We start from the raw sequence: 26,461 nt of genomic DNA, 5'->3' as shown, positions 1-26,461 counted from the left end.
AGGACTATCCAAGTCTTGTAGTGTCCAGCCACCTTGTAAACACTTTGTGAAACAACCGTGTTGAGGGTGAAATAGTAGTTGGGATGCCCATGTACCAAAGTATCACTTGTGGTCTCAGACAGGATCCATACAAGAAAAAGAGCATAGAGGTGTAGACAGTGTATGCACAATGAAATAGCATAGCACAAGAATACAAGCCCAAATGTTTGTATGGGTAATTTACAATATAGCTGTAACTTAATATTTTTTGTTATTCTTAGATATAATACCTTTTCTCTCTTGTGCTATTTGTGGTTAAAGCTTTCTTCTACCTCAAATCTGCTGAAATAGAAATGGCATCATTTATCATTGCACCGGAAAGCATTCTGACAGTTCTGTTACCTTATTATCAGATCACAGTTGTGTCACTTCACATTAATTATGCCTGCATATGTAAGGCTGGATTAGTTCTGTAAGGCCAATTTACAGTATCAGAGGTTGTGACGTTGCTCTGTTGACAACCATCGGCTTCTGTTTGTCACTTGCACTGCCCCTGGACAGAGCGTGATGGCTGAGGGGAAGGCTGTTTCCAGCTAGGTCAAGAACAGCACCACCTCAGCAAATTGTCTGGCTTGTAATTTAGCTTTGGGAAATGATTTTCTTTCAGGAAAGAAAATTTATTTTTTTTCCATAGCATTATTTTTGTATGTGCGTTTATCCCTCCTTCTCCTGCTTTCTAGCAGTGGCTAAGACAGCAAATATCACAAATATCATTCTCTGTTTTCTGGTGTCCTGAGTCCTTAGTAATAATGTTTTCTGAACAATAATTTATCTGAACTTTTTTTTTTTTTTTTAAACTAGTCCTTTCAAAGCTGACGGAAATACTTGATTAGCAAGTCAGTAGCGAAGTATTGAATGAGATCTATGGGAGACCACAGGTAGGCTTTTCTCTCACCCACAAGCACAGCTCTACAAGATTGTCACTGTAGAGAGGCTGGCTAGGAGTGGTGATGAGCCAGGTCCATTCAGGCAGTCCATGCGTGTCCATCATGAGACGTGACTGCAGCAGAAACCTGAGAATCAGCCAGGAACCAGGTACATCAAAGCAAAGGCAATAGTGTCAATAGGTCTTCTGTGCAGAGGGTGTCCCATGTGAGGCCAGTCATAGAAATTAAGCCTGATAGAAATATTAGTACAACCAATCTGCATGTTATAGTTCATTCTCAGTTTTCTCAGTTCTTCCCACCTCTTACTCATCTCCTGGTCCCCTGGTTATCTGTTGTGCTAAGGTTAATTTCCTTCTGTGCTGCCTTTTGGAGTCAGGCAATGAGTTCCTGCTGAAGTCAAGTCCAGGTGCAGTGCTGAAATTAGCTTGCTGCAGGGACTGCTGAACAAAAGATATGAGCTGACCTTCCAATGAGTTTGCAGCTTTCTTTTCACAAAATCCACTACTGCCAACCCAGGAGGCTACTGGTAGATTAAAGGCAGTCAGAGATGCCCATTTATCCCTTCTGCCCATAGATCAGTTCTTTTTTTTTACTTTGTTGACCTGGAAGAAACAATAAATAATACATAAGTTAATTCTGTGGGTAATACTTAACCAGGTATTTTGAACATTTTGCTTCCACAGATCAGTTTCAGATGTCCAACCTAGCAGTATTGCTGCAACTGGTCCTAGCACTGGTCTTCTGTTGATGTGACCAGACAGCTCAGTATATCAACAGAATATACATAAAATATTCACCAGTGATTTAGTCCTGTACAAATGATCCTCCCTAGGGTGATTTTCATCTATGATAAAGATTTAACCTTTAATTTTTGAAGGTTTTTTTCTATTCCCTGACTTGTCTTAGAGACAGAAGATAATGGAAAATAACTTCTATCCATGCTGTGTGTAAACAGTGTTTTAATAATAGCTTAAAACAACCAGTTTTTGATTCTATCTTTACAAGCCTGTGACATTGCTAGTGGTTCTGACAGTAACAGGTTTTGATAGCTAAAACAAAATAACATTTGGTAACATTTAACTTAATAGTTCCTTTAATGTAGTCTTGTCATGGAGCTAAACTTGTTTGTTGATAAATGGAACCATCAGAGACAGAAATTTCTTCTGTGAACTGCTTTATTTTTAATCATTTCTTCAGGGCCTTATGATGAACAACTGTGGTGTATATTGTACATTGTATTTATTTCCTGCTTTGCTTTCACAGATACCTTGCCTTTACTAATTTAATTTGGTGCATAATTTCTATGTGGTATTTTAAAACACTGAAATATTAAATTTGTTACAAAGTAGTAACGTGTGAGGTCTGTAAAGTATGGCAAATTGGGGTATATGCAGGTAATTCTGTGTATATGGTTGTTTTTAAAACTCTGACTGTAAGTTTAAAAATATCCTGTGGAACAGAAATAAAATACAGTGTACTTCCTCTGTGTGTGTACGTGTTCAGTAATACAGTCTTGGATCAAAGGCTCTTCCAGTGTCTAAAAATTACATAAACTTAGAAAGGACATGAAGTGAATTTCCTTGGGAACATTCTTCCAGGCTCTCACGGTCTCTGGTTAAGAATCTTGCAGAGATAATGTTTCCAATCTAAACTATTTAGTAGGCTCACGAGTATAAAATAGATTTACTTTAAGTTCCTTTACTTAACCTGTTTATTTTTCTGCTTTTTACAATGTTCTGTGTCTGTTATTTCGTGATATATTGTAACCACTTTCAGGTTCTCAATATGCTTTGCACATTTTCACAGGTGAACAGGTGATGGCAAGTCACACTGTGATTTGTAGTTCTGGAAATGGAGGTTGGTCATCCTAAGTCTTCAGACTAGGGAGTTGAAAAAGATAATATCCTGTTATTTTGTGTGTGACTTTCTTTTCATCTGTACAGAAATGGTAAGATTATTTCAACTTGCTGTAATGAAGGACTTTGTGAAATTGACACCACATGCTTTGGACTCTCTGCAGAGATGATAGAAATATTCTTTAGTGGCTGTAGATTTTTTTTCACAGTTACAGAACACGTTATTCTTTACTTAAAGGGCTCAACTCTTGAATTCCAGAAAAGAAAATTGGTTTTGGAATGTTTCTTTTTTCTTTTCTTTTCTTTTTTTTTTTTTTTCCTTTTTGCATGCTTTGTTTTGCCAACACATAGCCTTGGATAAATTTGAAGCTTGCACCTGAAAAAACAGTGCTGGCTGGTGTTGGATGCAAAGCAGACTTGCCACAAAGAGGGAATTGCTCTTACTCCCTAAGTAAATATGTATGTTTTCCTTTAATATCCAAAACTTTGACGACATTTTGTCATCCTCTCTGAGGGCTGATCTTCCTTCTCTGACCATGATTTGTGACACGAATGGCAGTGTAAATGCTGAGCAATTGTGAAGTTTTTAAGGCAGGATGTGAAACCTCTGCAAGTGTCATGTGCAGCTCAAATCTCATTCTTCTGGGAGAATAGAGTAACCTCAGAAATAACCTTTTGTGGAAATAAATGAAATTGCAGGAGATATAAATCACTATTTTTACACATGCAGGCCAAGAGATTACTCATCAGATGTACTAGTTGAGTGATTTTTGCAGCTAGAAATAAATTCCACTTAGCTGCCTTACATCTTTGGAACTATGGGCTTGGAAAAATCTAGCACTTCAACTATAAGTTGTAGGAAATACCTGGAGGCTTTAATTGCAGGGATTTGGATGGGCCGTAACTTACTTGTAACATCTTTGTCTTTAGACAGAGATCCTGGTAGAAAAACTGTATGCTCTCACACATAAAATAAAAACATCCCATTACTTTAAAAATGTTCCATTAAGTCTCACAGGTCATGATTCCAGCAGCACAAGACTGAGGCTGCAAGGAAAATCAGGCTGAGTAACTTCATAAAATATTTAGAAAAAACTTCTTATTAAAATTTTGAGTTTCAGAATTCGGTACTGTATAAATGTCTAGACTAGTGTATATTTCCCTTAGCAAGTCAAGTGCATCCTCCTTCCTGTGCTCTGAAAGTTCTGCTGTTAACTCTGAGATTTATTCCATGCTGGGCCTTAAAGGTCTGCTTCTCATCCTGTTATTTTATTGTGCCACTATGTAACATTAATTCCAGTATGAATAAGGACAGAGGAATGGTGACCATTTGGCTGTATGATGTCTCTCGCTCATCTGATGCAGAGGAAAATGTCATGTGCATCTTTGGTGCTTGTGGGAAGACTTAGAGTCTGCCATCTTAGATGACCTATACTTAACTAATCTCCTGAAAGTATTTATAGTATTAAGTTGAGACAAATATTGTGAGTGTTGCAACACTTTTTGTACAACTCTGCAATAATCCAGATAACAAGCAATATTTCATTTTCTGTGCAGGTATAGTCACTATGCAATTACCTATCAAAAAGCCAATAAGCCTGCTTCCTTTCTTCTGGCCTCTCATTTTCCAACTGCAGAGCTTTCTAACTTCCTATCTTTTTTTTTTCCCCTCCCTAAGATTAGATTTATGAATCATTTGCAGAAGGAGAAACTCTTCTGCAATGTTTTTTACACTGGTCCCTTTTGATGATTCATTTTAACACAGATGCTGTCATTTAACTCTGCTGGTGCATCAGAGGCTCAACATGTAATTTTTTTCTAATAGCAGAAAGCTATAAGAATTGGTTTCTTCTTTGTCATATAATTTCTTTGAAAAGGTCAGTATGGTCCTATCTTCTGGGTAGAATTTATAGAATTTTAAATTAGTGGTCAAGGTTTAAAATCAAAACCTTTTTTGATAGAATAACCATGATCTTAACAATCATTTTACTGGGACCAGAAAATGGAGCCTTATGTAAGTAAAGATAATAAAGGCATTATCTTCAAAAATCCACATCTGACCAGCATCTTTCAAGATACATTCTGTTTGTTTTTTTTTTGTTTTGTTTTGTTTTGTTTTTTGTTTTTTTTTCCCCCTCTTTTTCTTTTTTAATACTTTTGGAATTTTTCTTAAGTAAATACAGAATCCATGTGCATTCACTTGTGACTGAACCAGGAGTGTGAATCAGCACAGTTCTTTTGACTTTAAGCCATCTCAGTTTACAAAGTCAAGGAGCAGATTTCTTGTTTATAAAGATCCATTATAATACATCTCTATTTTTATATACATATGATTTTACAAGATGTAAGAAAAATTGAGGCAGCTGGGCTTGTTTAGCTTGGAGAAAGAGAAGGCTCTGGCATCTCATTGCAACCTTCCAGCGCACAAAGAGAACTTATAAGCAGAAGGGAAATGAATTTCTTGCAGTTTAATAGTGATAGGACAAGGGGAAATGGCTGCACACTATAAGAGAGGGATTTAGGTTAGGTGGTAGGAAGAAATTTTTTACTGAGAGGGCAGTGAGGCACCGGCACAGTCTGCCCAGAGAAGCTGTGGGTGCCCCATCCCTGGAGGTGCTCAAGGCCAGGTTGGATGGGGCCCTGGGCAGCCTGAGCTGCTGGGTGGCAGCCCTGCCCACAGCACGGGGTTGGAACTGGATTATAGAATCATGGAGTGGCCTGGGTTAAAAAGGACCACCATAATCATCTAGTTTCAATCCCCCTGCTATGCGCAGGGTCGCCAACCACTAGACCAGGCTTTAAGGTCCCTTACAACTGAAGGCGTTATATAATTCTATAATATAAAACACATATTTCCTGGCCAGATTCTGACATTGTTTATTGTATCTATGTTAAGTAGCATTTACATTGGCCCAAATAAAACTGGGAAAAACTGTCTTAGCATCATAGAATTGTTTAAGTTGGAAGGGACCCTTAAAGGTCATTAAATCCAACTCCCCGAAGTTCCTTTCATTCATAAAGAAGCTTTTCTCTTTAAGGTATTTTAACAACAACAACAACAACAACAACAAAAAAAAAGTGCCTTTTCATATACTCCAGTATATGTTGTTGAACATTTACTAAGTTGACAAAGCAAGCAAATCCTTTTTAGTGTTAACAGTGTAACTAAAGAGAACAGTAAGATAGTATTTTGTATTAAATGATTTAAGAGTCTCTAGTCTGCATTAATGGGCACTCTAAGGCCCTTGCTAATAAACATGTTTTTCCAAGCAGGGTTTCAGGATTTCATCACATTCTGTAAAAGATTTGTCAAATTACAATAATATATTAAATCTACATCAATTCAGAATTCAGATATACCGAAGCATACATTCATAGAATTTTTTTTTAAGTAGTGTGGCAGAGAAAATGAGCAATTAAGACAGATAATTATTCCAATAAATAAATAAATGAAACATGTATATTATTACATTATTAAAACCAATGATTGTTTATTGCAAACCATATGGACTTGAAGGTTATAATTTCAGGTATATCTCTGGTAATGAGAGTTTACTTAAAGGTAACTATGATCAAACAAGCAGTGTAATAAATTCAGTGATGAAAATTTAGCACTTACTCTCCTGCAGCATGTATATGGCTATACAAATCCTGCTCAAAATCTCAAGCTGGAAAGAGTATTTCTAGCTGTAAATGACACTGCAGTGTTACAAAATTTGCAACACTGTTTATGCATCATGTAGCTCTTTCAAGTTTTGGTCATAAAAAAGGAGGCAAGAACAGCTAGTAAAGTAGGATCTTCTGTGATTGGCAAAAAGAGTTGAAGAAGAAAGCCTTTAATTTGTTGTTACTTTTAACTTTTCTTTCTGTTTTGCTCATCTGGACCAGAAAAAACCTCAACTCCAATTTTCAAATAGTGTCTGTGAAGTTCATACTGATAACAAGTGTATAGGAAGAAATGCATAGCAGGGCCCAAATTCAGCTGGATCTGCCGAGGCTTAAATAGGGAGCAGATATGTATTTATGTGAATCTTATATATCTATTGGCTGTTCAGCTTCAATTGGAGGAAAACTGGAGAAATGAGAGTATAAAGCTGACAGCTGAGGGGATTCCCTAGGAATGACAGGTGGAAAGCTCAGAGGTTTGGCTTACCCTCTGTAAGTACAGAGGGAAATGAGTTTCTCTCTTCTGTGAATAGGAGTTGAGTTTTAGCTAGTTGATCTGGTGTTAGGGTTAGCTAATGCTGCAAGATTCCTTCAAAGGTTGTTTTAACACCGAAGGCACGGCTGTTCAGTTTCATTACTTTGTTCTGACTGGTATTTTTGTATCTTTTCCAGCAAATTCAGCAGTTAGTGAGCTCTAGAAATAATGTTAGGAGCATTCTCATTTCTCAATTTCCTTAATTAAAGGCATTTTGTTAAAAAAAAAAAATTACTGTTTTGGTTAATATGTAATTATGATTACGTTGCCATCTATTATCTATCTCACCTGATGTTTGAGTGTTTGGTGTAAAATTTTGGCTCAATAGCACTTCATGAGATTAATTAGTGGGATGCAGTAGTTCTTGCCTTCTATTTTTCCCCAAGCAACACAGAAGTTTGTTGAGGGCTGGAGATAGCCTGTGAATATTAAGAAAATTCATGCCCACAAGTAAATTCTAGGTTGGTCAAAAAGAAGTCCTTTGGTACTTGTAAACTGCCCATCTCTTGTCTCAAAACTGAAGGATTGCACCATTATTCCTACATTCCTATAAGAAGGCTTCAGTGTAGAGGATTGGAAAATAACAGCTTTATTTAATTTTATTATTTTGTTGTTGTTGTGTGTACTTTTCCTTTTTAGCCAGGTAAAAGTTAAAGATGGAATCACATGCAGACTTCGACATGTATGGGAAAAGAGTGTGCAGCAGGGAGTGGCATTGAGATTGAGGAAAGACAAAGAGCATCAAGGATAGTAAGACTGTAGCTGAAACAGAACTGAATGCAGAATGAATATAGGAGAAAAAAACGACCTCTCAGAAGCACATGTTGACTTTAACCATGTGGGTAATTGGCCTATGTTAAAGAGGGTGAATTATTAATTTCTTAAGTGATATGCAATTTTTAACATATTGCACATTTTTCTGGGAGGTGCCTAGCATCCACATCTCCTGTGAATTTCAGTTGTGAATTTAGCAGTATCCAAGATTTTTCACCTTAGTTTTTCCTTTGAGCAGAAAGCGAAGCCATTGTCACTGCTCACTTTTTCATTTAATGCCCCAGTGAAAATATCATAAGCACTGACCCCTCAAATATGGGCAGCTAATATTATTGCCAAGTAATTAAAGATAGAGTCCAAGTGACTATGTTTAGGGGCAGGAGAAATTTCATCTTAAATTATCAGTCACAGTGACCATGGTTCATTATCATGTTTTTTTGTAAAAGATTTAGAACATTTTCTGTTTTGACAGTTTCACACAGAATTCAGAAGTTTCTTCCTACAGCTGGATAGAACAGAAGTTCAACATGTGTTATGAATGTGTGAAGTTTATATGTGGCTGAAGAGCATAAGATGCATTAAGCATTGACATTATCAGCTTCAAAGAGATGTATTACTTGGCCAAGTCCTGAAGAAGACATCCTCCTCTCCAAATTGGAAAGATACGGATTTGATGGGTGGACTGTTTGATGGACAAGGAACTGGTTACAAGATCACATCTAGTGACTAATGGTCAGTGGCTCAATGACTGGGTGGAGATCAGTGATGACTCATGGGTAAGTACCACGAGGTTAAAGTGCCCTTTAACATCTTCATCAATGACATGGACAGGGGGATTGTGTGCACCCTCTTCATGTTTGTGGATAACACCAAGCAGCTGACACACCCAAGGGATGGGGTGTCATCCAGAGAGACCTAGACAGGATTGAGCAGTAGGCTCTGGAGATCCTCATGAGTTTCAACAAATCCAAGTGCAGGGTGTTGCACCTGGGTCATGGTTACCTCCACCATCATTACAAATGAGGGGATGTAAAGATAGAGTACAGCCCTGCTGAAAGAAACTTGAGGTTACTGGTGGATGCCGAAGTGCTCTCCAAGAAGAGGGAAGCAGGCAAGGGAGAGTGGGATTCATTTGCACTCTGGCCATTGAACAGCATGCTGTGAACTAGAGCATACTTTACTCTCTGCTTTGTCATTTATATTGTAGTTTTCAGAGGTTTCATAGCATGCAGTGAAATGCTGCCAGCTGCAATAGTGCCATCAGCTGAAATTCTCATGTGAAAGAGATGGCTAAGCAGGCTTCTCTAGCTCCTTTTTCGCCACTTTTGGGGTGATCTCAGTAAGGCCCACTCTCCAAATAGCTGGTCCTTGTCTTCTCTATTTTGCAAAAGTTTTATTCTGTAGAAATGCCCTTTGGCTGACTTGCAAGAGTCACCTGTGGACATTATTGCAATTGGGCCAGATGCATACGTATACATATGTGTGTACATGTGAGCTCATTCACAATCTCAGGTCTGCCTCTGTGAAACTTATTTAAATACAGACCTTTACCTTCTTTGCTGACCCTGGGTTTATAGAGGCTGTAACTCTAGTAATTCTAAGGGGATTTCCAGCACTGTGTACAAGAACTACTTGTCTCTTTAACACATTATGTTAACGAGAGTGAACCTCAACTCATCAGTATGGTGTTTTTTCCTTGACAATATGCATGTTCTTGCATTAGTACTTTCTTTATTTGTGATGAATTGAGGAGCAAAACAAAACAAACCACCAAATCTTCACATAGGGATTGTGAAAACAGCATTTTGTTGCCCAGCTTCTGGAGTTTCCAACTAATGCTTAGAAGACAGTGAATATTTTTTTCCTTAGGAGTCTTCTGCTCCTTTTTGTCTTTCGCCTCGTATGACCACCTGCTTTCAAGGGCAAACAAACTTGGCTGTCTTCCTGGGCTTGCAGCTGCTTTTGTAAGTTTTCTTTGAAAGAGAAGAGAGCAGCTTGAACACAGAACTTGGATGTTGCTGCTCTGCTGGAGAGGGTAGACTTGGGTGGGGGAGCAGAGACAAACTCTGCAGCTCTGGGCTTGTTAGGAGTCAGTGTGGGGCTGCTTCTCTTGAGCTGACAGCTCTCACACATCTATCACGTGCAGCCTGGAGCAAAGGTGAGTGGGGATGGTAATCAATACCCTATGGCTTTCCAATGAGGAACTGTCTGTGTGCTAATGACATAGAGGTAAAAGGGAGGAAGGGATCCATTCTGATAGAGGGGGTACAGTGAGGGCTCTGGGTCCTTTTGCACTGCCACCAGATCTGGTTTTCATATTCTTATCATAGAGTAGACTTGGAGCAGTCTTTCCTTGTCTGATTATAACTTAGTGTCATTTGTGAAATTGCTGCTATTCTGTACTTCACTAGAGACAACAGTAATTGTTTTTGTTTTGTTTTGCTAAGGTATAAGTTTTTTTGTTGTATGGCTTCAGCTGCTTAACTGTGCTCACTTGGGCAGCCGCTTCTGTTTTATTTTGATTTCTTAGGTAATAGTATCAGATTGCAGCAGAATCCTATTCCCAGTAGCAGAGATTTCCATCTTTCAAGTACTCTACCTGTGCTCAGTTACAGCATAATAGGATAGCTGCCATAAGACTCTAGAACAGCCTGGGGGCTATGAGGCAGGAGGGACAGGAGAGTAGAAGTTATGCCAGCTCAGAATGTGGGAAAAGGGTGACATGTCTAGAAGAATTTACCATATGATTTGATACTATTAGTCGCAAACTGGGGAAAGATAACTGCACAGGGAGAGTTCTGTGGCTTCAACAATACTCTTTAATACACTGAAAAGTAAAAGCTTTACACAGAAGGTTCGGAAAAATTCATGGGCTTAAAAAGTGCATCTATAAGTGAGTAACACAAGCAGGTTCAACAAGAAGTTAAACAGAAAATGATACTGGGTGGCAGTGAGTGATATATCCTCATAAAGTATAATCATGATTTATGATTGTGCATTTGGGTTTTATTGAGATGTATTTTGTGCTGAAGTTTCACCTGGTATGTGATGTACCTGAGTTTTTGTTTCTAAGGCCTTCTAAGTTTAGCTTTACTTTGAAAAATTGGTCAGGCTAAGTAATACCTCTGTAGACTTGCATGGATATGAGTATTGAACTTACACTGTTTGCAAAGGAGAAATCTACAGTACATTGGCAATCCAAATTGCTAATGATACCATATTTTTTTTCCCAAATGAAATGGTTTTATCAACAGATTGGCAGACCACCATTGTGATTTTCAGGTCTACTCACTTGCCAGCCACTAGCTGCAGTGAAATAGTTAACAGCATTCATGTATGAGCAGTGTTTATGTTTCGGAGCAAACCACAGTGGAAAATGGTAGGGCAAATATATGCTTTCTTTATGCCTCTGTCAGTCCAAAATAACAGGCATTTGTTTGAAGAGATATTTAATAGATTTCGAGGCATTGGGTATCATGCACCCAGCAGGTAAAATGAGTGCACACTCTGTGCCAGCTCATTTGGTGAATATTTCAATTTCAGTTATAAGATATTATTATGCAAACTTCGAGGAAAAAAAAAGATTTTGTAGGAAATAGAAAAGCTTCTGTTACAGTGATTTGTGCTAGTTCTGTAGTTCTAATGGTAATGCAGCCCAACAAACTAAATCTTATTTTGGGCAACGAATATGCATTGAATGCTGTTGTCTGGATTAAAAAAAGCAGCAAAAAAAAAAAAAAAAAAAAAAAAAAAGACCTCTTTTGATTAGAACTGTTCTTCAAATTATTAGAATGTGATGGATGTGTTTGGATGAGGAAGAAGCTCACAGTTAGGTTTAGATTTCTTCTCTGAGCAATTTATCACCCTAGCATTAGTCAGATACCCAATCTCCAGTCCCTTTCAGGATATATAATTAAATAAAGTATAATAACAGAGCAGTAAAATTAATGATTATGATTGATCTTGCAAGAGTCTCCTGTTTGCATTTCTACACAGAGGGTATAGAGCATAATTTCTTAAGACATTGGTTCTTTTCATAGGCTGTAGGTTAAATCCCGGAGTCCTTATGCAGTAAAATCTGTTGCTTAATATGATGATTAAATGAAGAAACAATGGATTTCAGCTCTAGCATGAAACTAGCTCTTGTGTGGAACAGCTCTCCAACTTACCATTTTCTTTGAGTCTTGAGAGTCAGACAAAATTGTTTAGTTCCTGTGCTGATGTGATTCTGTAGGAATGCATTTTTGTCTCTGGAGATGCAAAAAGTTAGTTCTATCACCTTTATGGTTCCCTTCACCCTAACTATTTATACTTTCATCTCCAACATTTCCATTTCTTTTTTCTCTAGGCTGCTCATTACTCGCCTCCTGAGTTTCAGCATGCTATCCTTATCTTTTTTTGGACTTTACCTACAAAGCCAGCCAACACAATACTACGAATTTATGCTTTCTAAATCATTCTTCCCCACTTCCCAGACCATGTAATAACGTCTGTTGATTTCAAGCTCTTGTTATTTGTATCTTTTTTACATTTGTCATAAAGAATTTTGACAAAATAAATTATCAGAAAGATAAGAACTGATATTAGTTCTGGCAATACTATTATAAATCAGAATCATAGAATGGTTTGGGTTGGAAAGGACATTTAAGACCATCTGGTTCCAACCCCCTGCTATAGGCAGAGACACCTTCCTATTGACCAGGTTTCTCAAAGCCTCATCCAGCCTGGCCTTGAATGCTTCCAAGGAGGGGGCATTCACAGCCCCTCTCAGCAACATGTTTCAGTGTCTCTTTGCCTTCACAGTGAATAATTTCTTCTTAATATCTAGTCTAAACCTATGCTCTTCCAGTTTAAAGCCATTTCCCCTCATACTGTCAGTGCCTGCCCTTATAAAAAGTCCCTCCCAATTTTCCTATATGTCTCCTTCAGGTACTTGAAGGCCTCTATAATGTCCCTCCTTCTTTTGTCCAGACTAAAGAGCCCCAGCTCTCTCAGCTGCTCCCTGTAGGGGAGATGTTCCAGCCCTCAAATAATGAAATGCTGAAACTAAGCAGAAATTGGGAAATTCAGTGTTTTATCCCACAGCTGAAAACTACAAAGGAAATACCTATTTACCTGAATTGTAGAATTTTTCTCTGTGCTATATGTGCATGTGTGCATGTGTGCATGCACATAGTGTCAATGAAATGATCTGTGTGCCAAGGCTCCTTGCTGCAGAGCTTCCACAGAATGTCCACTTTGCTTTTATAGTAAAGGAAATGATGTGAAATCTCAAATACAGACATTCTTTCTTATTTTCTTTTGAAATGGTTTGAAATTGACTCCAAGTGAATTATCAAATATCAAACTAGATATTTCCTAATTTATTAGTATTTCTTCTTGTTGTCAAATTTTGTCTTGCCAGACCTGGAAGTAATTTTAACATGAATGACAGCTTTGTGGAAAATCACATCAGATATGAGATGTGCCCATAATTTGCTGATGGTTTATAAAACTAGTTACCGGAATGTGAGATGGTATATTTTTGAAGAATAATACAGATACATTAAAGTTGATGGCTTCAATAGAAGTCTCTGAAATTCTCTTTGAATTCTGGGCAGAAGTTATTATTTTAAGTGACAATAATGTATTCACCATTTTGTTTCAAGATTTCAGTTTTACCTTAATGTTGGAAATCTCTGCTTCTTTCTCCTGTTACCTTGTGTGGTCATTGAATGAATCTGTATTGTTTCTGAACAGCCACTTGGGCCATACATTCAAATCAGTTTTCTGACTGATAAGTTATTGTATATTTGATGTGGTGTCTGTCTACAACCTCAAAAAACATCCAAATATCTCTTCCTCTAGATGGTTTTGCTCACTGTGCTGTACTGTTTCTAAAGCCGTAGTTAGTTATTTACTGATCTTCCTTCTTTCTTTCATTCCCATGTATTCTATAAGAAAAAATTGAATAAAATTATTTTTATATCTGCTGGACTGAGACCTGAATGCAAGCACACACTTCTAGAGATAGAGTGATTTCTCTTTTGATTTTATGGAGCAAGTTTTGCAGTATGCTGTTCTGGAAAACCACTGTCTCACCCTTTACTGTTGAGTTGGACAATGACTAATTATGTGGTTAGTTATGTTAGCTTCCTTTCAGATACTAAGACTGACCCAGCTGAAAGTGATACTGAGGGTGATGGTGACTGTAATCATCTATGAAGTCATCTGTCTCCAGTTCCAATTGTTTAATGTCAAAAGTGTAGAAAGAGTTGTTTTTAAATTAGTTTGCTGCTTGGAGTGGTGATTCACAGAAGTTATATTGCTAAGGTTTGGAATGAAGAGGATGAATATTAGGATGAAATAGACTTCTTCAGTCATTTAATTCCAAATATCACGGTCTAGTGGCTTTACGTTACAGCACTCAGTGTGTATATGGTTACGAGCTTGTATTAATGTCGTCAGTGCTGTGCTTCATTTGCCTTAATTTGAGCTGGGAAAACACTTCATAAATAATGAGAAAAACTTCTTCCTTTCCAGAAATAAATTGAGGGACTGTGCTATGTTTATTTACTGTTTATACTCTCTGGGTTCATGAAATGATATTTTGATTTTCAGCAGTGTGTGGAGACAGGACAAAGGTAAATGGCCAGAAACTGCAGCAGAGGAAGTTCTGCACAGATGTGCACAAGAACTTTGTTACAGTAAGGGTGACAGAGCACTGGAACAGGCTACCCAGGGAGGTTGTGGAGTCTCCTTCTCTGGAGATATTCAAGACCTGTCTGGACACCTACTTGTGTGACCTGGTGTAGGGAGCCTGCTTTGGCAAGGGGGTTGGAGTCGATGATCTTTGGAGGTCCCTTCCAACTCCTACGATTCTGTGATTTTGTGATTCTGTGATTTTGTGATTCTGTGATTAGGTCTTTTCCAAACATACTTATATCTGGTCTGTTTGTTAGCTGTACATTATCTGGTGGAGTGCATGCAAAGCCTCTTGGCAAGCTTTACTGTAATGATAGACAAGAATTAGTAGGAAAAATAGTGGTAACATCTGCTTTTTTGATTTTGGAAAGGGCTTCATAAAGAAAAGGGAGTTAACAACAAGTATCTGTGGACTGAAGAATGTTTTCAGAAAGTCTTTTCTCAATAAGCATAAAATCATTTAATATCCCGAGTTGGAAGGTATCCATAAGTATCACTGAGTCTAACTCCTGGCTCCACATCCCCTGAGAATCTGTTCTCAAGGACAAGGCAGTAGAGCAGAGTTGGCAGATCTTAGAGGAAGCATTCCTTAGGGTGCAAGTGCTCTCCATCTCTAGGTGGAGAAAGACAAGAAAGGAAGGCAAAAGCCCAGCATGGCTGAACTGGGACCTGCTGATCAAACTGAAGAGCAAGAAGAAAATGCACAGGTGGTGGAAGCAGGGACACGTACCCTAGGAGGAGTGTTGAGATGCTGCAAGGCTGTGAGGGATGCAGTCAGGAAAGCCAAGGCTCAACTGGAACTGGACTTGGCAAGGGGTGCAAGGAAGAATAAGAAAGGTACATCAACCAGAAAATTGTAAGTCCAGGAGAAAGTATCCACCTTGTGAGCAATCGGACAGTCTGGTAGCAACAGACAAAGAGAAGGCAGAGATACTCAAAAACTTTTTTTTTTTTTGCCTCAATCTTCACTAGCAGCTGCTCTAGACACAGCCCTCAAGTGGATGATTTGAAATGTGGTAAGTGGGGGAGGGATGCCCCCAGCAAAATCAGGTTCTTGACCACCTGAGAAATCCAAACTTCCATAAGTCTATGGGTCCCAATGAGATTCATCTCAGAATCTTGAGGGAATCAACTGATGTAGTCACCAAGTCACTCTCAATGACATTTGAAAAGAGATGGCAGTCAGGTAAAGTACCTTGTGACTGGAAAAAAGTCAATATCACCCCCATTTTTTAAGAAGGGTAGAAAGAATGACCCAAGGAACTACTCACCTATCATCCTCACTTCTGTGCCAGGGAAGATCATGGAGTACATCCTTCTGGAAACTGTGTTAAGTCACATGGAGGTGATATGGGGTAAGCAGCATGGCTTCACCAATGTCAGGTCCTGCCTGACCAACCTTGTGGGTTTTTATGAGTCAGTGGACAAGGGAAGAGCCACTTAGATCATCTGTCTGGACTTCAGTAAGGCCTTTGACATGATCACATAACATTCTTCTCTCCAAATTAGAAAGATATAAATTTGACAAGTGGACTGTTTGAAGGATGAGGAACTGGTTACAAGATCATACCCAGAAAGTGGTAGTCAATGACTCAGTGTCCAAATATTGACTGGTGATGAGTGGTGCCCCTCAGAGATCTGTACTGAAACCGGTTCTTTTTAACATCTTAATCAGTGTCATCGACAGTGGGATTGAGTGCACCCTCAGCAAGTTTGTGGATGACCAAGCTGTGTGGTGTGGTCAACACAGCTGAGGGATGAAATGCCATCCAGAGAGACCCAGGCAGGCTCAAGTGGTGGGCCCAAGTGAATTGCACGACATTCAACAAATCCAAGTGTAAGGTGTTGCACCTGGATAGCAGAGCTTACCAGGTCCAAATGACCCAGATGTCATGGTAAGCTCTGCTATCAGTAAAAACTGGGACAGAGCTCAGCCCTACCAAGAAGGTCATGGGGGTACTGGTGGATGACAAGCTGGGTGTGAGCCAGCAGTGTGCCCTCACAGCCCAGAAAGCCAACAGTATCCTGGACTGCATCAAAAGAAGTGTGGCCAGTAGGGCGAGTGAGGTGATCCTGCCTCTCTGGTCTGCGCTGGTGAGGCCTCACCTGGAGTACTGTGTCCAGATGTGGAGTCTTCAGTACAGAATAGACACAGAGCTGTTGGAGTGAGTCCAGAGAGGGGCCACAAAAATGATCCAAGGGAAGTACAGATTACTTGTGCTGTGTCTTCTCGGGCCTTAGGGTCTGCTAGACCTATTGTGCATGCTTCTGCCTCCTCTTGCAGTTGTGAGCAGCCTCAATGCCTCCTGGAAACCAAACCTGCAGTGTGCCTGGAGCATGTTTAACAGAAATAGACTGAGGGAAAGTGCTACATGCAGATGCTTTAAGCACTAGTTTCTGGGGAGCAGCCTGATTTTATGTGGTAGGTTAAGAAGTCAGTGGATATCAGGAAGTACATAGATGGCCACCTGCTCCAACAGCATCCTTCAAGGTACAGTTCCAGAACAAGTCCAGGACATAGTGGTCCTGCTAAACTTTCTCTGGAGATGTGGAAATCTTTGTTACAGTTGAGGTAGCCACTTCTGTTCTCTTTTTCACTATTTTGTGTTCATTCTGAAATCTGAATCTGTATGGGGATCAGTGAAACAGCCTTTCCAACTAAGATCCACTTGAGCATCTCCGACTCTCATGCACTACTTGGAATCTGTTATTTCTGTGAAAGACAGAATATAATCTCCCGTGACCTTCATTTTTCTCTCTTTCCTGTATTGTAAGAATGCAGGCAAATTAAAAATAAAAATTATCATCATAGAATCACAGAATGGCTTGGGTTAGAAGGGACCTCAAGGATCATCAAGCTCCAACCCCCCTGCCATATGCAGGACCACCAACCTCCATATCAAATGCTAGACCAGGCTGCCCAGGGCCCCATCCAACCTGGCCTTGAACACCTCCAGGGACGGGGCATCCACAACCTCTCTGGGCAGCCTGTTCCAGCACCTCACCGCTCTCTTGGTAAAGAATTTCCACCTGACATCCAACCTAAATCTTCCCTCCCTCAAATTAAAACCATCTTCCCTTGTCTTGCCATTATCTACCCTTATTTACCCGGTAAAGAGTTGACTCCCCTCCTGTTTGTAGGCTCCCTTTAGGTACTGGAAAGCTGCAATGAGGTCACCCTGCAGCATTCTCTTCTCCAGGTTGAACAAGCCTGGCTCCCTCAGTCTGTCTTCATAGGGGAAGTGCTCCAGCCCCCTGATCATCTTTGTGGCTCTCCTCTGGACCCTCTCCAACAGCTTTCTGTCTTTCTTGTACTGGGGGCTCCAGACCTGGACACAGTACTCCAGATGGGGCCTCACGAGGGCAGAGTAGTGAGGGACAATCACCTCCTTATCCCTGCTGGCCACCCCTCTTCTGATGGACCCCAGGATACCATTTGCTTCCCAAACTGCAAGAGCACACTGCTGGCTCATGTTAAGTTTTTCATCTATGAAGACCCCCAGGTCCTTCTCCGCAGGGCTGCTCTCAAGGACTGCTCCTTCCAGTCTGTATATATGCCTGGGATTCCTCCAGCCCAAGTGCAAACCTTGCACTTGGCTGTGTTGAACCTCATTAGATAATATCTACCAATTGACATTTAAAAGATTTTTTCTTCTTTTTTTTAAATCCTCTATTCTGTGGCTAGTTCCATATGCAACATAAGTAATGTGCTCATCCAAGAAGTTTTTAAAAATGACATGTACTCTGACACTTGAGTACCTCAGCTTCTTCAGTGCTGGACTGACAATCACAGACTGATTAAATTCTTACACAATGCCCTGAGTGAAAGGAAGTCCCACCTTGACCTCTTCCACAGGGGCTGCTTATTGAATGAAAAATGATCCTGTTTGACTACCATGATCTGCTTCTGTTGGCAGTGTAAATAAAGGAACTTCTGCTGGTTTTAATTATTATATTAATTATATTGAGCAACATTTAATTTCAATATTATTCTAGCTGTTTCAATTCACATAAATAAAAATCTATTCTTGTAGATGCCTTAGGGTAGATACTTATAATTTAGTGCAATTATTTTAATACATTCCAGTATTTTAATTCCTTTTGAAAACAGCAACAACTGTGACAAAAATACAATGCAGCCCATAGATGATACCCTAATCAAAACTTGGGAATGAACAAATGTAACCAGATTCTATCAACCTTGGTGTCATCAGTTGTTCTGCACTGGACTCAGGCTGTCTGTTCAGTAACCTTTTATGTTAAGAACATTGTAAAACAGATGGTAAGAAACAGTTTCACTATTTCTAATGCTAGATCGAACCAAGTATTTTAATATAGAGGTAAAAATGTTACTAAAGAAGAGATAGGTCCAAGATCCTTAATTTGAATAATTAAATGGATTTTGTACTTATAAAATCATCTCTAGAAATTGGTTACTTTATGGCATAGTTGTTATTTAGATCAAGCCTATTGTTAAGAACTAAATACATGTAAATGTGTTCTTTCAGTTCAATTTTTTTCAGCATTCAAGGTGAAAATTTGTGGTATGATGAAGAGCAGTTCTAACTATTGTCTCATCACCATTGTCTCATTCTTTGGCCAGCTTCTGATGTCATGAGTTTCAACTTTTGATGGCATGCATAATGTAAATTCCTAGTTTGAGAATTATTTTTAACAATTTTATTCAAAGACAGTTTTTAGTAAGAGAAACACGTCTTTAATTGACCGAATTAAGGATATCTGATTTTTGTTGCAGTTGAAGCTGGAAACCAATTTATATAGTTCTCAGAATCCAGATTTTGAGGGACTTTGTTCTTAAACTGAAGCCTGGTTTAAACTGTGTGTTTCAGGTTCGAGTTTGAGTCTGGTTATTGAAGCATACAAAGACCTCAAAAATAATTCAAATGTATTTTATTTTTCTGTGGAGTTTTTTTTTTTTTTTTTTTTCTTCTTATCAAGTGTGGAAAAATAGAAGTAACTGTAAGATGTTTGAAACAGAAGTTGTCATTTCCCTCATGAAACTTCTATTTCAAGTTACTTGAACCATTATTTTTATATTCAGTACACAGCAAGATGTGTCATACATAACTACAGCTTTTTGCTAGTTGAATTGTAAAAGCCATGTAGAGCAGTCCTTTCTCTATGTGATAATGAAGCTAGACAGCATAAGTTCTTTATCTTGTTACTCTAAAGAAAAGGATTCTACCATAACTATCGAGCTATATTGGTATATGAGCTGCTTGAATTAAACCTAGCACAAGTCTAGAAAATGAAGACAACAGCTACTGAAGATGTTCAATAGTTCGGTACAGTGGATTTTACTCATACTGTCAATGTATAAATCTCTAAATAGTTTTAGAAAATCATTCAGTAAAATCCAAACAGCTTGCTAATCACACTGTCCCATTGGAAGTGAATGGAAGCTTTGCCAACACAGTGTTTGAAGCTATCTCCAAGATTATGTATATGAAAAATACTGATATTTTCTAAATACAAATTGAATCTAATCATCCAAAAGTTATTATTCAATAGATGTGAATTTTATGTTGCACAAATATTGTGTGCTTTCTTAATTTTTGAAGACAAATAGAGTTCTTACCTCAATTCAATTAAAAACGTTGAACCTACCTTTTATGAAACTGCCATATTTCCTTAGAAATATTAGCCTCTAAGGAACATTTCATCATTTAATACTTTCCTGATATTCATATAATCTTTTTTTTCTTAACGTTGCTTTTTCTTGTTTGATGATTTTTATTCTTCCCCCTCTAATTTAATGAGAATAAATACTATCTTCCTATTCTATTTCTTTTAAGGAGAACTCAGCAGGAGCCACTATAAAGCAGATATCTAATACTTTTATTTTTTAAACAGAAAATAACCTTATTTGACCCATAATTTACATGATTGATTTTCATCTTTTATGTTTTTTCTTTTTTTGCCTCTTCTCTGAAAGCTGTGGAGTGTCCAGATGAACTGAAAAAGAGCAAAAGTCACAGAAGACTTGATTCTCAGCAAATATTTATCTTCCCAGAGGTACAGATGAATATATATTGGGATTTTAAGAAGTGTTTAGAGGAATTTTTGTTGTTGTTGTTGTTATTATTTAGGCTTCACCCCACAGTCTTCATGTTCTTCATGTTCTGAAATTATGCTGTTTAGAGGCTTTATGATTACTTTTCTTTTTAAATCTATCTCTTGTACTGACTAATCTCTAACTATTGAGCTAAGTATTTTATCCAGGCTTACCATGATTAGATCCTTCTTCTTTAACTAGTCTAGGTGCAACTGCTGGTAACTATGCAGGAACAGGAAGGGTAGCAGAGTTGCATTCTCAAAGATATGTATGAGGATACAACTCTGCAGGCAGTTCTTCAAGGTGCTCCAAATGGATGAACTTATTACTTTAATTCAAAATGAGAAATTTGATCACTCAAGCCTTTTTGATTTGATTTGGAGCCTGAGTTTTTTTGTGTTTCACTGTACCAATTTTTTTTAAGTTGAACTGTTCATACCAACTGAAAGTTGGATTCATGCCATCTAACTGCAGTCATCTTAAAGTACCCATTTTAGTTAATTGTCTAGACACTTTCTATTGTCAGTGAAGAAACAGAGGCTCTTCAAGAGCATGATTCATCCCATCCTAAAATAGGTGTCTAAGCTGGGATAAATTGGAAATAGGTATCTTTCTCCACCAAGTAGCAGGAGGGCGCTGACAATGGGTTAGTTGAAGTTATGTGAGATGGTTCACTGGTTTGGAAGATGAGTAATGTTTTTAAATATTTTGTCAAATGGAGGCAAACATGATAAATAGATTTTAGCATTGAACCTTTCAGGTTTGGAAGGGCATAGGGCAGAAAATAATGTATACAATTCCCCTGCAACTAAGCACAGATAGTCTGTGCTTTGTTTTGTCATATGGCAGCTTGAAGAGCAAAAGTTGATGCATAACACATCGTGCATATTTCAGGCTGAGATTAGCCTAGAAATCAGCACCCACTTGCAGTGAGGATTCCTAGTTACTCCTCTGTACAAACAATGTCATAGTGACACTTGAGAGCTATCCTGTCATTTTCTTGTTTGCTTACTGAAAAGTGAATATTCTAGCTGAAAAACAATTTAAACCCACTGCCTAACATATCTCAAAAATAGCTTGAATGGAAAGAGTTTCAAGCTGGTAGAAATATGATACAAGTTTAATACCATCTGAAGATTTTCTCGGTAACTTTTAGAATAAATGTTCATTAAAACACTGCTGAAGATTGAAACTTTTCTCAACAGAGTAATCGGTAACAGTTTTACAGCAGAAAAATTGTTCTGTAATTTTTATTCCCATGTGTTACTTGTGGAATGAAGGAAAAGTACTATGTAATATTAAACGCTGCAATGTTTCTTTTGTATTTTGAGGCATTGTTTATGACAGAGACAAATGAACCAATGGCAATTAAGATTTCACTTGCTTCTCCAGCACTGAGCTTCTACTGAATGTTTTTCATAATTTAATAGTCATATTTTCCAGCTGATATTAAAGTCTCCACTGAGAAAGTCCTGGATGAAACAATCATTGATGTTGTGTTATCCCTGTGAAAGTTCACTTAGCATTTTAAAGGAACAAATATGGTTGTTTAGCACGCGCTGATACTGGACTGTGGTAGGAGAAAATGACACTATCAGAATTCCATTATGATCTGCCCATCTCTAGTTTTCTTGAATGTTGGTAGAAATGTTTGTATGTCAGAAGGCAGATTTACTTTACATATATGATATGTTTTGATACCTGAATTGCCATTTGTTTTTTTCTCTTCTTTTTATTACTTAAATTCAAGGAAAGGAATATTCAAAGAAGGTATTTCTACCAGCTTGTTTAACGATTTTCTTTTATTCATATTTGAAATGAAGATACGCTCATGATGCTTACCTTTTGCTGATACCACCTTATAGTAAGAGTAATAAACTCTTAAACTCACTGTGTATGGAAACCTATACCACAAGGCTACTTCTGCTATTTTCAGGCTCATAATGGTACAGGGAGACGAGGCAGTTAAGTAGTCTAATAATCAGACTATACAACCATAATATCTCATCTAATTGTTCTTTCAGTTGGGAAAAAAAAGGCTCCGTAGCCATTTCCAAATCAGAAGATTCTTCTGTTTTACCTAAATTAGAAAATAACTTCTTTTATCATTCTGTTTTTTGTTGGTCTTAATTAAGATGAATGGTTTCTTCTCACCAAACTGTGACTATAAAGACATACACATCATGTTTATCTTTTTAGCCTTTTAATAATAATAATAAAAATAATAATAAAAAAGTTGGAATTATTCTGCCATTTATTATAGGTTTTTTTTTGTTTGTTTTTTACAAAGAAGTTTGACAAGCAGATTTCTGGAGTTCTTAAAGGATTTGAAACAATAGCCTATGCATGATGTTATACATGCATAAATTACATACACGTACACAAAGAAAACAAGGCACTGTTAAGACTGTACAAGTAATAAATGACCAAAAGATTATTGATACATTAAAAACTGAGCTCCTAATTAAAACTGTATTGATAGTCATTATAACACCCTAAAGCTTTGTACTGTTTTGGGATTTTCTGCTTAAAAGCCCAGCTGTGTCCCTCTTTCCATATGTATTGGACCCCACATTAGTAGGTGAATAAATTGCTCCGATGTTGCTGCTGGAACGAACTAAGAAGTCAGCCAAGCGTTGTGTCACACATGTAGCAGTGTTGCACTTCCGTTTCTCCAGATGGTGACTACTAATGTAAAAGAAAAAGAACCAAGATGAGGTCATGAAGTCAAATGATGAGCAATCAGGTGTGCTGCTTCTAAAAGGCTTTTGAACTGTGCTAATGTGAGAGTTCTTTTAATATGTGCACAAATACAGGAACATTACAATCTTCCTTCCACCTACTTTGTGCCTGAATTCTTCTTTTTTGCACTGTATGCTATTATCAGTTTTAATGATGGGGGGTTATTTAAATGCAAAGACTTCAACAGTCATATGTCATTTTTCCTGATATTCAGAATAGCAGTTTATGACATCTAGAAAACCTGTAATGATAGTATAGTTAAGACAGTAAGTGAAAACAATGACTAAATGTTTACCTTTAAGCTGAACTTCTAAGTCTATTCAGAGCTCTTGCTGATATCATGAGGATTACTAATGTAATGGCAACCACTAACATTTATTTAGTTCTCTTCTCCCCTCCAAATCATATCCTGCTCTCACCAAACAGTGATCTTTCAGTCCATGTTAAATGGATTGAGCCAAACGGCTCTCCCAACTGTGCCATCTGTTGTGAGAGGTGGCGGGTGTTGCCAACCGCTGCTGGCTTCAGTGCCACTGAAGATTTATTTCTGTCTAAATAGGGATTTCTTCAATAACGAAAAGGGGCCACATCTTTGTTAAAACATCTGCAACTGTTGTGTAGGAGGTAATCATTTCTTGGATAGAGCTTTAAAGAGTTCCCGTGGAAGAGTCCTTACCTAAAAATAATATTTAATGCTCTGAACCAACCATTTACAAACATTGTGTAGGACTTAAGCAGCATTAGATTTTTGTTTTAAACACAATATAATGATTGGCTTGAAAGAGCATGGGCTTTACAACTTCTTCTGAAACTACTCTGCTTTTCCTCCACACATAAATATTTGATTGGTGCTTGCTTATAGAATTATTGTTAATTTTCTTTGGTTTCTTCTCATTAATGTGGCATAGAGTAGACTGCAGTTTTCAGTAGAAATTCACTGTGAAGAATTCCAATTTTAGTTTCAAACTCTGAGCAATTACCAATGAATACTTCTTCCTATTGATTGACTAAATCCATTATCTCAAATGTCATCTATTCTTTTAGAGTTAGTTGTGCTAATCTAAGAATGCAAATAGAATAGCAATTGTGAGAGAAATGTCTGTAATATACCAGCTATGATCAGCAAATAGGCAGCAATTTTTAAGCAATCAATATTTTAACTAACTGTTTGCATAGGGTTTGATATAGCTCTTCTTAGATTTTTCTTGGTATTTCTATTATTTAAAAAGAATTTAACTAAGCCCTTAACATATGGGGTTCAAACAGCAACTGTTTATAATGAAAATCCTCATTTGTTAGTGGAGGCAGAATTCTCCTTTTCCTTAAAACCAAATCAGACCCTGCCACTTTAAGTTTAAAACCCCAGTTCTTGCAGGAAGTTAACAGATTTCTAACCAGTGTCAAGACTGGCTGAAACCATTATGTCTATTAGCTTTTTAGCTTTCTGATCTACAGCCTTTAATTAAATATGTGCTTTGAAACACTTCACCCAGTAAAAGATCGTATACCAAGGTCTCAAAAAAGCAGGTAAGGCATACCACACTCATAAAGATGATGCCTTGTGTTTGATTACTACAATATACATATATATATATTGATTTTTAAAAAGCAAGAACTGTATAAATGCAAGTAGTCTCCATTATTATTTTGGAAGGTAATAAAATTGTTGTATGATAATATTTATTTAAATTGAGAGAAAGAAACAGATAACTCTACATATATTTACCGAGTCTATCTATAGCAGAACTGTCACTGACAGTGTATTGTTCAAAAGGCAAGATTGAGCATTCAGTGCTGTTTATCATTTAGCAGAAATTGCAAGTACTTTCTGAAATGTTATTTTGTAGTCAAAACATTACCTGGAATTGGATTTAGGGCTCTATAAACATGACTGTATGCATTTCAGACTACTTAAACTCTACCAGAGCCAGTTTCTTTTCTTCATTCTTCCCATGATTCCATGTAACACTAATGAAATATTATTTAATTTCAGGAAGCAGTTAAATTTTAAAAGAATTCTATTCCGTCAAAGAACTCGTATTATTAAGTAGGATAAGTCTTTTTATTCCTCCTTTAGGCTTGGAGATTTGACATTTAAATTAAAAAAACCTCTTACGATAGACTTTACTTCTCAAGGTAATGTAGTATTTGCAAGCTTTTTCATTTATGAAAGGGCTGTAATTTGAAGCATCAAATGATGTGCAACTTTTTTCTCTGGATTTACTTTTTATCCTGCTTATGGAGTGGCTCTGTTTACAAGAAGACTATTTTATGAGAAATGACAACAGGCATGAAGAATCTCAACAGAATATCACTGGCTTAAATTTTACTTCATTTTACTTCATTTTACTTCATTTTACTTGTGACACATCAAGAAGAAGCATGAGAAATCAATACCTTTTTGTCTTTGCTGCTGGTTGTTCCGGCATTTCCTCACTAAGTCCTGAGAGTGTGTTCTGTGATATTATGGGCAGTATCCACTCTTGCCTCTTGGAAGTCCCATCAGAGAGATCGTCACTCACAGATAATAATCTTTAAACAATAAAATACCCTGTGATACTGAGTAGCTCTATTTCTGCTCATGTTATTCTGGACATGAAAGTAAAAACAATTCATGCAATAATCGGAAAGTTACACCTATACAGAAACAAATATGATTACTTATTACTCACTTCTCAATAGATGTAGCTTCCAAACAGCTCAGTGTGACAGAGAGTACAATGAAGAAAACTGACAGCTTTAGGTTGCACATCTTTGCTTCCAAACTTTCTGAAAAGAAAAATGATTGAGAATTGAGGGCAACGCCAAATACTCCTCAGCATATCCTGTGACTGATGACCATTCTGTCCTAAATCAACAGTAGCTGGTCTTTTTCACAGGCTAGAGTGAAAAAACGATTCCCACAAGTTTAGTGACAGGCAGATTCAGACAGAAAGCTCTCAACAGTAAGCATTCATTTTTCATCTAATAGTGTCAATCCTTTCCCATATCTCCACTTCGCATTTCCTGGCATGTTCTGATCTCAAATTTTGGTCCCAGGTACAATTTACCTTGAAGTCATTTTAGCCTTTTCCTGAAAAAATGCTGTCGATTAATCATGGGAACATGTTTTCCTAAAAGCACATCTATTGCATTGCATCTTAAATAAGAAAAAAAGGGAAAATGTTTACCTTGTAATGGTCAGGGAGCTAACTGGAGAAGC

General features: G+C 37.7%; 1 protein-coding gene across 2 annotated transcripts; it reads right to left on the bottom strand.

Moving 5' to 3' along the window:
• Positions 1–22,931: 22,931 nt before the first annotated feature.
• IAPP (islet amyloid polypeptide) lies at positions 22,932–26,011 on the bottom strand. 2 transcript variants are annotated; one of them, XM_003202506.4, is made up of 3 exons: positions 25,932–26,011; positions 25,657–25,791; positions 22,932–23,205 (listed from the first exon to the last, which is right to left on the bottom strand). In XM_003202506.4, the coding sequence occupies exons 1-3, from the start codon at positions 26,009–26,011 to the stop codon at positions 23,013–23,015; spliced, it is 408 nt and encodes a 135-aa protein (XP_003202554.1). In that variant the 3' UTR covers positions 22,932–23,012. The 2 variants fall into 2 exon arrangements, with proteins under 2 accessions (XP_003202554.1, XP_085072956.1); XM_085216830.1 differs by having other exon boundaries at positions 22,932–23,202.
• Positions 26,012–26,461: the final 450 nt, after the last annotated feature.

This window comes from Meleagris gallopavo, chromosome 1 (genome assembly GCF_905368555.1).
Source record: "Meleagris gallopavo chromosome 1, MGAL_WU_HG_1.1, whole genome shotgun sequence".
Classification (NCBI taxonomy): Eukaryota; Metazoa; Chordata; class Aves; order Galliformes; family Phasianidae; genus Meleagris; species Meleagris gallopavo.
This window is presented reverse-complemented; position numbering and strand designations above follow the sequence as displayed.

Coding starts and splice junctions, on each gene's coding strand:
- IAPP (XM_003202506.4), bottom strand. CDS start 26,011: ATGTGCAACCTAAAGCTGTCAGTTTTCTTCATTGTACTCTCTGTCACA. Junction 25,792..25,931: donor GAAGCTACATCTATTGAGAA/GTGAGTAATAAG, acceptor TATTGTTTAAAG/ATTATTATCTGTGAGTGACG. Junction 23,206..25,656: donor CCAGCAGCAAAGACAAAAAG/GTATTGATTTCT, acceptor CTTTTACATTAG/TAGTCACCATCTGGAGAAAC.